We start from the raw sequence: 13,333 nt of genomic DNA on the forward strand, positions 1-13,333 counted from the left end.
ACAGTTACTAGAACTCATGAGTGAATTAAGTAAGGTCACAGGAAACAAGGTCTATGTACCAAAAATCAGTGACATTTCTATATACTAGTAGCATTCAACTGGTAAATGAAATTTTAAAATTTATTTTCAGTCATGTCAAAAAATAAAATACTTAGACATAAATTTAACAAAACAAGACTTCTAAAATGAAAACTATGAAACATTGTGAAACAAATTAAACAAGGCCTAAATAAATGGAGAGATATATCATGTAAGTAGATTGAAAGACTCAATATAGTTCTCCTTAAATTGATCTATGGATTCAACACAAATCCAAGTTAAACTCTCAACAGCTTTTTTTTTAACAGAAAATGATAAGTGGATCCTAAAATTTATATGGAAAAGCAAGGGCCAAAAAAACCTTGAACACAACCAAGTTGAATAATTTCTTTACCTAGTTTTAAGACTTACTGTGAATCTACAGTAATCAAAGCAGTATAACATTGGTGTAAGAATGGATAAATGAAACAAATGGATCAATAGAGAGTCCAGAAATAGACACACACATGCACACACACACACGCACACACACATTTATAGTCAATTGAGTTTCAACAGAGTACCAAGGCATTTCAGTGACTAAAGGAGAGTCTTTAATAAATGGTGCTGGGACAGCTGAATAAACATACAGAAAGAAAAGAACCACACCCAGTACCTCACACAGTATAAAGTACTTGATGTGGGATGGATCGTAGAGGTAAATGTAAAAACTATAAAGATCTGGAAGGAAACAAAGGAAAGTACTTTTGCAACTTTGGACTAGGTGAGGATTTTTTAAGACAGAAAGCACTACTCTAAATAATGATCAACTGGACATCATGAAAATCAAAAACTTCTGCTAATTAAAAGTCATCATTAAGCAATAAGCTAATCTAGATAAAGCATATAAGAGTTTTCTGTTTGCTATTCTTGATACTTTCCTCTAGCTTAGAGATTATTTCCAAATAAAAAGTTTTTTAAAGATACCATTAAGATAACAGGCAAGTAAATACTCACTATAGATATAAATATATCTGACAAAGGACGTGTATCTAAAATATGTAAAGAACTCTTAGAATTATAGTAAGGAACCAACCAATAAAAATTGAGTAAAGGGGGGCTTCCCTGGTGGCTCAGTGGTTGAGAATCTGCCTGCCAATGCAGGGGACACGGGTTCGAGCCCTGGTCTGGGAAGATCCCACATGCTGTGAAGCAACTGGGCCCGTGAGCCACAATTACTGAGCCTGCGCGTCTGGAGCCTGTGCTCCGCAACAAGAAGAGGCGGCGATAGTGAGAGGCCCGCGCACCACAATGAAGAGTGGCCCCCAGCTTGCCACAACTGGAGAAAGCCCTTGCACAGAAACGAAGACCCAACACAGCCATAAATAAATAAATTTTAAAAACAGGGTGGGAAATGAGAAAAGCATCAAGTAGGATTTTAAAAAAAAAAAACACTGAGTAAAAGACTTAACAGATATTTCACAAGACTTACCAGTAAACACATATAAAAGCATTCAATATCATTCGCATTCAATGTCATTATTCGTAAGAGAAATGCCAATAAAATCACAATGGTATCCATTTCATACCCACTAGAATTGGCTAACATTAAAGTCTGATAGCACCAAAACTTGGTGAGGATGTGGAACCACTGCAATCACTTTGGAGAACTGTTTCTATAAAGTTATACATATATCTTCCCCAATGACCCAGAAATCCCATTCCTGCTTTTCAAGAGAATGAAAAGACATATCCACAAGAAGACTCTTCAAGCATAGATAGTCACACAGGCTTTATTCATAAAAAACCAATACTAGAAACAAATATTCATCAACAGGAGAATGAATAAATAAATTGTTGTATTGCCATACAAGACTCAGCAATTTAAAAAAAGAACTATTGACTCATACTTCAACATGGAAGACTCTCAAACACTTCATGTTAAGTGAAAGAAGCCAGTCACAAAAGAGTATATACTACATCAGCCCATTTATAAGAAGTTCAAGAACAGACAAAATTCATCTATGGTGATAAAAATCAGGAGTGAGAACTGACTAAAAGAGACCAGGAGGGAACTTTTCTAGGGTAATGGAAATGTTTTATGTTTTATTTGCAGTGATGATTACATGGGTATACGCATTTACCAAACTACATGAGATTGAACACTAAAATCTGTACATATCAGTTACTCAAATCTTACCCCAATAAAAAAAAGAGACCATATCTGTTTATTTTTATGATATCCATTCATCATGCATGGTAGAATGTTGACCCTCTTTTACCTTCCTATTGTGCACAATAAATTTATAAACCCCTTACCTTAGCATAAAGGCCCTGTGTGATTTGGCTCTTACCTCTCCTTTCTACCTCATGTCCCTCCCTTACCTATTAATTCCTAGCCCTGCTGGCTTTACTGTCTGAAGTAGTTCATTTCTTGTTATTTTCTAGTTCAGTCTCTTTTTTGTTTCCTTCATTGCATTTAGGATAACGTGCATTTATTTTGTCTCTTTATACTTTATTCACCTGCCTTTTCCACTAGAATAAAAGCTCCTGGAGGGTAGAGACCTTGACATTTTCACTGTTGTATTCCCCAATATATTCCCAGGATGTTGCTTAGCTCAGGGAGTATTTGTTGAATATGTGAGTGAATGAAGGAATGAATTTCCTCTTGTTCCATGTGTTGATAAAATGGGACTATACTCAGATGTTCTCTGTTTGGAGTTCGGTCCTTATACCAATTCAAATGAAGATGACATAGTCTTATCCCTCTGAGCAAAGCAAACCTTAACAAAACTGTGTCTCACGTAAGTTTTTGGTTGTTGCAATCAAACATTTTGTTTGATGCAAGGGAATTTTTTGTTCTCTTTGACTTTCCAGAATCGCTATATAGTCTTTTCTTTTATTTCCTAATCAGAACTTCTTACAGAAGCAACTTAATAGCATCCCTATGACAATGCCTTCCAGACATATTTGATCCTGAATCCTATTGGTAAAATGTTTGAGCACACTAACCACATGGGTACATTTATTTATTTCAAACATATATAAATATGTTGCTGTACTGTATATGTAATGAAACATACACAAATACAGCATTTTAAAAGGATGGTATGAAAGATGGTTCTAATATTTTCCTCCTCTCCCATGTGCTCATCCCACTTTGAAGACACTACCTTAGGGCAAATATTCTACATTTACTTATATATGTAAGTGTAAAGCTTCAGTAGTGTTAACACTTTTTGCACTTTAAACCTTACATCTGACCATGGATTGAAAGGCTTTATTGCTTTTTTTTTCAACATCTTTATTGGAGTATAACTGCTTTACAATGCTGTGTTAGTTGCTGCTGTATAGCAAAGTGAATCAGCTGTATGTATACATATATCCCCATATCTCCTCCCTCTTAAGCCTCCTTCCCACCCTCCCTATCCCACCCCTCTAGGTGGTCACAAAGCACCGAGCTGATCTCCCTGTGCTATGCAGCTTCTTCCCACTAGCTATCTGTTTTACATTTGGTAGTGTATATATGTCAATGCTACTCTCCCACTTTGTCCTAGCTTACCCTTCCCCCTCCCCGTGTCTTCAAGTCCATTCTCTACGTCTGTGTCTTTATTCCTGTCCTGCTCGTAGGTTCATCAGAAACTTTTTTATGATATTTTTTAGTGCAGGTAGGGTAGAATTTTTAGGTCTGGGGCATATTTGAAATCATGTCACCTAATTTTTGCTGTACTTACTCTTAACATTGTTCAATGATAGTTTTTCTACAGAAAAAAATATGTATTTGTATTTTAGAGGAAAGAAATGAGATTAGAAAAGTGCAAATAGGAGGCAAGGAAGAGCTCTGGAGAAGGCTGTGTTGATTTACACTATAGTTAATTACACTGTAAATATTGGTAGCAGTATATTTGAATGAAATGTCTTCTTGAGGAATTACTAATTGTAGAATATTAGCAATTAGTACACCTAGACAAAGTTGCTAAAAAATGGGGGAAATATCACTCTTCTCCAATAAAAAAAAAGTTTTTAAGGAAGCATCAATTCTTCAATATAGCAGCATGAGACAGGTTTGGAGATTTTAAGCCTTTTGTGTTACCTCTGAGACCTAAAGGAAGCAGAACATAAAAATGAGCCTCTATCAATTTGAAGCAAACCTAATCTTTGTGATCATGGCTGTGGTCTAAATCTATTAAAGATGTTCAAATTCAGTGTCCTTGGTACAATTGCAGGTTGCTGAGTAGTGAGCAGTAAACTTGTGAATTATAATTCTGGTTTGAAGATATGTGCTTGGAAAGTGAAACCGACAGTCAGCGTTTTGTGTCTGTCTATAAGCAGACTAAGAGCGTATATAAAATGACAGGTGCATTTTTAGAGAAAGAAACCCATAATGTTTTCCTATTTAGTAGGTGACAGTATGTCCCAAGATAACACAAGCTTAAAGAGCTGGAACAAGCATGGTTATTAAAGGCTAGCAGTTTCTCAGTTCATACAAATTGAATTTTTTTATAGGCTGGAAAACTGGAAATATAGGGTAGAGTATTGGAATAAATTAGCATATTAAGTGAATTTATACACTCAGGCTTGTGAACACTTTGAACTTAAGGAAGAAATTTTATTACTTCTTCAAAGAAAAAGGCAGTTTTTAAATTCTGTGTTTGATCTCCCTGTTGGAAAGGGCCTATATAATAAATTATATTATTTTGATGATTATCCAAAGAAGTGTGGTTATTATATTGATGGGAATCTTCTCTTCTCTCCTCTCTCTTTTTTCAGAATTACTGATTTAATGAACATAAAAAGAAGATTGTACTTATCAACAGTCCATAAGGAACTGTCCTCAACCCCTCTTCATGCAAAAATCCCACTCTTCATGATCAAACGCAAAATTGTAAGTGTCATGAATATTGCTTAAAATATTAAATTTATTTCAGCAAATATTAATTCTGGGCCTACTCTGTGCATGAGGCATTCTGTTAAGTTCCATGGTGGTATTAAAAATGAATAGAGGGCTTCCCTGGTGGCGCAGTGGTTGAGAGTACGCCTGCCGATGCAGGGGACGTGGGTTCGTGCCCTGGTCCGGGAAGATCCCACATGCCACGGCAGCTGGGCCCGTGAGCCATGGCCACTGAGCCTGCGCGTCCGGAGCCTGTGCTCCGCAACGGGAGAGGCCACAGCAGTCAGCAGTGAGAGGCCCGCGTACTGCAAAAAAAAAAAAAAAAAAGAATAGAAATTTATACTCTTATTTTCCTTCCAGTGAAAGAGCTTAAGATCTACTAGGTGGGAGAATATAATTGTTTGAATATCTAGAATATCACCAAAACTGTGATTGGAAGCACAGTAGAGAGAGTAAGTGCTATTGGTACAGTGAAAGGGAAGGAGATCCATCTGACTGCAGGACAAGGAAAGGCTTCATGAAGGAGATTGCACTTGGCATGGACTTTGAAGGACTGTCGAATTTCAACAGGTAGAAATGAAAAACCGAGCATTCCAAGCAGAAGGAACAGCATGAGTAGAAGCAGAGAGGCTGGAAAGTGGCACCTATTTGGAGAACAGAGAATGATTCATCATTGTTGCCAGATTTTTTTTAAATAACCTTAAGGAAACCTCAGTTTTGTAATCCAAGAGCCTGATATAGGTTGGGAGATTTGTGTAACCTCTGAGACCTAAAGCAGCATAATATATAAGTAGGTAAGCCGTAGGTTACAGGCTAATAAGTTTGGGCCTGATACGACTGACTAGTCTTTCTCAAATGTTAGTCATTTCAATACTACTCTCATGACTTTACCATGTTTGTGTACTACCTGTTCCAGTATGTACATAATACTCTCCTTTAAACCAACTCAGCCTTTTTTGACTTAAATAAATTTATTTTTTTAAAAAAACTTTATATCACACTTATAAATGGAAAACCAGTATAACTTGCCAGAAATAAAAATTAACCATAACAATAAAGATACTGAAAACAAAACAGTATTTTAAAGTCTAGCTAAGTACTGTTTCCTGTTTAGCGTTCTGTCCTGAGGCCTGCTTTTTATTAACAAGAGTTTATCAAGAGTTAGATACATGTTCAAGCTTTTTCTTGGGCATAATTAGGATTGAAGGAAAACTGATGGAGGGAAATTTTTATTCTGTGATCTATAGTCATTTAATGCCATGCCCATGTACCATCTAAAACCATTTCACAAACGGTACATATTCCACTCTTTGGGAGCCACTTTAGCAGAGAAAAGGAAGCCATTAAAGCTTTTGGTTTGGAGAGGAACATACAGTCAGTTCTATGCTTTGGGAAGATTAATCTGTTAGTGACATTTGGAATGGCTTAGAGGGGCTGGATAATGGAGATGGAGAGAACATTTGCAGTACTCCAGATTAGGGTTAATGAGGACTAGGGCAGTAGCAGTAGAGGAATGGATGTAAGGTAACATCAGAATCTTATGGTCCAATGAGCTAAGACATATTTAAACAGACCTTTTCCATATCATGTGGTACATGCTGTGAGAACAGGACCCACAGTGAACTATGGAGCACCAAAGGAGTGATCAGAGAAGGGCTTCTGAAGAGGGGGAATGCCTGAGCTGGGCCTTGAAAGATTAGAAGGAGAGAGAAGGCACTAACCAGTTCAAGTGGGGGTGGTATTCCTAGAACAGAAAGAGTAGCATTAAGAGTAGCTGCATGAGATGTGTAGGCACATCCAATAATCCAGCGTTGCTGAGGAGAGACCAGAATAGTAGGGAAGTAGTAAGGCTGGAGAAGAAAACAGGGCAACCTCCTGGTAGGCCTTATATTTATAGGCAGGAAGCCTGGACTTTTATCTCTTAGGTGATAGGGAGCTTTTGAAGGGCTTGCAGCAGGGGGGCATGGTCAGATTTGCATTTTAGATAGAACATCGCTTTGGAGGATGGGTGGAAAAGATGAGACTGGAGGCCAGCAGGACCAGTTAGAAAGTCAGTGCAATTGTCACAAGAAGGTAAGAGGGGTTTTGTGTCATTTTGTCACTCTCGTATCCCCAGTGCCTAGAGCAGTACCTGGCTCCTCCTAGGCACTCAATAATTATGTAAGTGGATGGATGAGTAGATGAATGATATAGGTGTAAGAGAGATGAATCCTAAAGTTGGAAAATAGAAATCAGAGTGCAGATGAGGAAACAGGTTGAAAAATAACTAAAAATTTTAATTGAAGATTAATTAGATGTCAGAAATGAAGAAGAAGGAAAAGTCAAGGATGACTCTCAGTTGACTTTCTACTTTGGATGACTGGTGACAGAATCAATACATAGAAATCCAGGAGAAAGAGCAAGGTTAGAAAGGGAAGACGGAAATGTTGATAAAAGAGTCTGAGACATTCAGATTGAGAATTTGGGGGGTACATCTATGTTAGAGTCCTAGACAGAGGTATGAGCTGGATATTTGGGCTTCTTCATCATACAGGTGGCACTTAAAGTCATGAGAATGATGAAATTGCCTGCCTGCAGAGAGAGTAAGAATGGCAATAGCAACAACAAAAGAGGCTAGAGGAGGAAATGCAAGGGCCTACCCAAGAAAAAAGATGCGCAAAGGAAGAAGAATCCATGAAGGAGACAGGGCAACAATGAGAAAGTGATGTGAATCATGAAGCAAAGTAAAGTGTGGTAGAAACCAAGGAAGTTTTGGTAAGAGAAAATGTCAAGATGTGAAAGTATTTGGGATGTGGCAATCAGGAGGCCATTAGTAACCTCACTGACAAGTTTTGGTGTATGAGGAAGGAGTTAGGACAGTGGGCCATGCGAATGGAAGATGGAGACATGAGAGCATCCTGACCATTGCTTTCAGTAGGCTGATCCCCTGGGCTTCATGTTCAAGTAGATATAAATAGAGGGGAGGAATCAAAGATAACTTTGAGGTTTTGAGTCTGGAAAACCTGGAGACTGAGCCCAGTAACAGATAGGTGCTGGACTTTGGAATAAATTGATGGTTTCTGTTTGCAGTAGAATTATTTTAATTCATTGTGTACTAAACACTCATAAATGCACAAAGATTAAAATGCAAATACTTCAGTTATTAAAGTTAAATCATTTAAGACATTAAGGAAGTGCATTAGTGCCTTACAAATGAAATTATATTCATCCTCTTATATTTAGGTATGATTTCCTTATTTATCTAAGATTGTTTAGAGTGTTAGGTGGTTTCCAAGAGCTAAACCATATATGAGACTAATACACTATTCTGTGTGTGGTTAATAAATCAGGTTTGTCATTACCTTGCTTTTGTGAGTTCAGTCACCATTGTCAGTTAACTAACTCTGAAGTTTCTGGATATCATATTAAAATCTGAACTGATCATTCTGTACCTGGCTATAATCTTCACACACACACATGCACACACACACGCACACACACACACACACACAGTGTACCCTTCATCCAGTGGCATTTGTGGGAATACAATATCTGAAAATAAAATATTGTCTGTTAAAAGTAAACCACACAAATATCTTGCTGAGATAGGAAGTAAACTTCATTGAACAATCTTTCATATTTAATAAATGAGTCTTTAAGAGGAATATGTACTAGCAGTGCCAGGTGTCTAATGACATAAGAAATGTACTACTTAAACTGAAAAGAAAATAGCTGTAATAGGCCCTGTGGGGCAGTGTGTCTTAGCTCATCTATCTACCTCATCTTCTTATCCCCAGTGAGAAAGCTCAATAGAAAATATAAAAGAAAGGAGATGCAGGCATGAAAATTACATGTAGTTGTTTTAAAAAAAAAAATCCTAATGTGAAAAAATCAAACTGGTGTCTATATCTTAGGTGACTTCAGCTCTTGCTAAATTTTGAAAAGCAAAATATCTAGAACTTGTCTTGAATCTAGAAAAATTGCTCATGTAATTCAAGGCAGTCCTAAGCAAAGACAAGGTATTTGTTTCTATAGTGTTCCCCATCCCAATGAAATCATCGAATCATAACTACTTATAGTATGTCCTAATTATTCTATATTTTGTGAAATATAAACATGTAAATAATACATAGGAGTTAAAAGCATGGCATCTGAGTTTTGACACTTACTAGTTATGTGACCCTGTGCAAGTTCCTGTGTTCATTTTCCTCATTTATAAAATGCAGATAATATGAGGTATGCATACTACTAAGGTTGTTGTGGGAATTTACATGAGTTAATAAACATAAGGCTTTTAGAACAATGCCTGGCATGGACCAAGCTTTAAATAAGGATTATATCTCCTATTTGCTCTTTAGGTGCTACTTCTTCCAGGACACTCTCCATGATTTTCCCTCTGCTGATTGATTAGACATTTTGGGTACAGCGCATCATTACCATTCACAAATTCATTATTCTTATAACACTTCTTCACCCTGCACTTTAATCATCTGTTTACTTACCTGTCTCCCCTTTTAGGCTGTAAGCATGACTCATTTGGTTTTTATCCCTGGTCTCTATGTACATGGCAAATAGTAAGTGCTCAATAAGTGTTTGTTGAACAAATTGACAAGTCTTAATGTGCCTCCTGACTTGGGAGATAAAAGAATGAGTTTATCATGGGCAAATTGTATAAGCTTTCTAAATGTGCCTGCCTATTCCATAAATGTCCAGGAGTACTCAAGCAAATATTAAGAAACTCGGTTCTAATACTTGCTCTCATTTCCCTTTATTTTCCTCTCAATCCAGGAGATGCTACAGCAGCAGAGGCAGGGTCTTTCTTTCCATTGCTAACATAGTCTATTCCAAATGAGCCCTTATTGAATTAAAGCTGAGTCTTGTTTAAGGGAGCAGCAAAGTGACAGAGAGCCCTCCATCCATTTAAAGTGCCATGCCTGGGGTCCTCCCTGCTGTTGGTGTGATGTTGGCCTCAGTTCTGTGCTTTTTGCCAAAGCACCCTTCACTTCGTTCTACTTTTTAAGAGCCATAGATATTTTGGTGATAAACCTCAAAATACAGTATTTTTAAAACACCTCAGCTAACATTTGTAAATCAGGAGATTTCACATAAAATTTCTGACCTCTTTTTTAAAAAAATCAGAAGTTCACATTGGGTCTGCTTTCTTGCACAGCAAGCAGTCAGCTAGAGCAGAGTGGTAACTGCACACTTTTAATGGAGCTTTAAGCTCTCCTGTGAAGTTCAGTCCTCTCCACTCATAAGGATGTGGGTGCAGTCAGACCCTTCCTGCTTCACTCATTTAAGTGACCTGCCATGGCCCTCTAGGCATATAGTTTGCAACCCCTGATTTAGAGGATAATTGCTAAATGGTCCACTTTGCCTTGGTTCTTTAGCTAAAGCCTTCACATAACCAGAGGCAGCAAATAAAGTTAATATTTTTATAGCCACACCAACATGAATATTTATTTAGAGGCCACTTATTGTTCCAATTACCATAGAATGTTCAACCTTTCAAAACAAATTGTATTTTTCATGTTATTCTTAATTATGATGGATTCATTTTAACATTTAAATTATAAAAATTTATACTTTTAATTTAGGTTTTCAATGACAAGAACAGTTTTAAAAATTAATAACCATCAATTAAATAGTGGGGGTAGCCACTTAGTCAAGATTCACTGAAATCAATCTTACTTCTTCTTTAATACAATTTAGGTCAGTTGGTGATGGTATCAGATGAACATCAATGTCTTGCCACTAAAGTATATATTAATGTACAGTGAATTTAATTCCATTTGAATAGGAAGTTCAGGTATGAGATATTGCTGAGAATGAATCTTTCATTGGAGATATAACAAAGTAGTATGATAAATTACAATGCCAAATTATTTTAGTAATCTTTACCACTTAAATACCCAGTGTTGTCATTTAGATAGATAGAATTACTCTTTAGGAGTTGTACTTTCTTGAACCACAACTCTGACGGAATATGTTATAGATTTTATTGCAAACTGAAAGTGTGGCATAGTGTTTTTAAAGTTTCCCCTCAAAGATCATTTTTCCCATAGAGCCAATGATTTGGAAATTTTTGGTTCTTAACAGTATTTAATTTCTTAAGTGCCATTGAATGAACAGAGAATGGAGGAGGCAGATTTTTTTAGATGTATATTTAAGACATAATTAGAGAATGTCTCTCAATGAAGTCATTCTAACCTAGAATCCACTGTAGTGTCTGTGGTACTTATTTGAGGGTTTGTAAATGTTTTCATGTGCATATCATTTAATAATACTTGTTTTTCACTCTCTCTACTCACCTGTCTAATGTGGGTGTTGAAGAGAATTGGGAAAAGGAGCAGTTTCATGCTTTTCTCTGTTAACCCTGAATGGTTATGTGAAATAGGGACAACTACATAAAAATATTTGTTCTGGAAAATGAATGATTACCCAGCTTTAGGTCACCCTATTTTCAAATCACTTGAACAGGCAGAGTAGTGTTACAGGTAAAATGTGGGCTTGAGAGCTAGACTGTAGGGGTTTGAAACCTAGCTGTCACTTCCTGTCTGTGGGCCCTTGGGCAAGTCAGTTATCTCTGTGTGCTTCAGTTTCCTTATTGGTTAGGTAGTGCCAAGCTCATTCATAGTAAGTGCTTAGTTAGTGTTAGTTGATATTGTTATCATTTTACTATTTTCTCTTGACCTGAATCCATGTTTATTAATTTGTGAACATGTTATCATAATAAACATCTGAACTTGCAGTTTATTTCAATTAACAAATACCTTTTGAGCCCCTGCTGTAGGCCAAGATCTGTGCCAAAAGATGTGAATCCAAAGGTGAATGGTGCACAGTCTTCTCATCCATGAGATTATAATAGGCAGAGGAGGCAAACATATAAACAAGTTAATGATGATGGGCAGTGGTTAACACCAAACTAGTCTTAGGAAACAAATGCTGCTAAAGGAAAATATCAGACTTTTTTAGCCAAGTTGGAGCTTGTTATAAGTGGAGATATTTGTGCTAAATTGTGAATACACACAACTAAAAGCATGGAAGTTCATGTCACGTTTGATCCCTTAACTGGGTTGTATAATGGGAATGTACAGAATCACAATGCTGGAAAAGAAGACTAGATGAAACCATGAAGGGCCTTGAAAACCATGATAAGAAATTTAAATTTTTAGTCCATTAGAGATTTCTTCTTAAATTTTAACGTGGAGAAGTTTCACAATATTATCTGTATTCTAGAAAATGAGTACAATGTCAGAATAAAAAGAGCTAGAGGCAGAGAGACCAATTAAAAGGCTGTGCAAAGTCATGGTGAGTCATATTAGCCTGAATTAGTATAGTAGCAAAGAAATGGAAGAGGAGAACAGATATAAAAGATACTTCAGGATTTAAATCAGTGAAAAAAAGGGAGAAAATGGCATTAAATTAATCTAGGGCTGGAAATTGGAAAAGTAGATGTGCTACCAACAAGGGAAATATCCTGTAGGAGCTTAAATGACTGCTTAGATTGCTGTTTCTGACCATGACAGAGTATCTGGTATCAAACTGTCTTTCCTACTGTAAACAAATATAAAATGGGAAAAATATTTGAAATAAGACTTTTCAGCCATTTGGATAGCAGGCAACATACTTTTAAAACAGAAACAAATGAGATGAGTCCTATATTCCCAAGCTTTCTGAAGGCCCATTCTGGACTGCAGTGCAGAGATGGGATCCCAGACAGAGCATGGCATCTTGCTGAATAGAGACAGAGATCAGAGTTAAGGATGACTGAGACTGAGGTAGCCAGAATTTGTAGGTTAGTGTATCTGAGAGGAGCTTCAGAAATATGCATCAGGGTCTTCTTGAACCTTTGTTCATGCTTACAGTAGGACCCCATGAAGTAATCACAGACCAGCCCCTGAGGAAAGAACACCTACTAAGCAGCTGTGACACACAGGGCTAGGAGATAGTCAAGTTCTGGCCAGAGTGAAGAGGTGTCACTGAACACATACAGGAGAAACTCCAGAAAGACACTATTACTTAGAAATGGAGCTTATCTAGTCCTGGAGAAAAGGTCACCATAGACCTGACCTAACAAATATAAAAACTCACATCAAAAAATCAAGATGATCTGCAAATAAACTTCCACCTGGATCATCTTTAGGACTCTTTTAATAAAAACAACAAAATCCAAAAGCCCAAAAACATAGTAGCCATAATGTCCAGCATACAATTTTTAAAAAACAGATACTAGATAGGCGAACTGGGTAAACATGATCCATAACCAGGAGAAAAATCACAGAATGAAAATTCAAGGGCCTTAAAGTAACTATTATAAATATATTAGAGGATTTAAAGGAAACTTTGAACATAATGAGGGAGCAAATTAAGAAACCCCAATGGAAAAAGGAAATCGTGTAAAGAAATTTGGAAAAAATACAATGTTGAAATGAAATTTTCACT

At 36.8% G+C, this 13,333-nt stretch overlaps 1 protein-coding gene across 13 annotated transcripts in view; it reads left to right on the top strand.

The window, feature by feature from the left end:
• Nucleotides 1–13,333, top strand: part of CFAP20DC (CFAP20 domain containing) — a 298,550-nt gene that overhangs the window by 88,887 nt on the left and 196,330 nt on the right. For all 13 annotated transcript variants that reach the window (XR_010842526.1, XM_059076214.2, XM_059076211.2 and 10 more), the window contains one exon: nt 4,789–4,903. Coding sequence is in view for 12 of the 13 variants with exons in the window: in XM_059076214.2 (XP_058932197.1) it covers nt 4,789–4,903 (115 nt within the window). In the remaining variant the exon portion in view is untranslated. The remainder of the gene's footprint in view (nt 1–4,788; nt 4,904–13,333) is intronic.

The sequence above is a fragment of the Kogia breviceps genome, chromosome 10 (genome assembly GCF_026419965.1).
Source record: "Kogia breviceps isolate mKogBre1 chromosome 10, mKogBre1 haplotype 1, whole genome shotgun sequence".
Lineage (NCBI taxonomy): Eukaryota > Metazoa > Chordata > Mammalia > Artiodactyla > Physeteridae > Kogia > Kogia breviceps.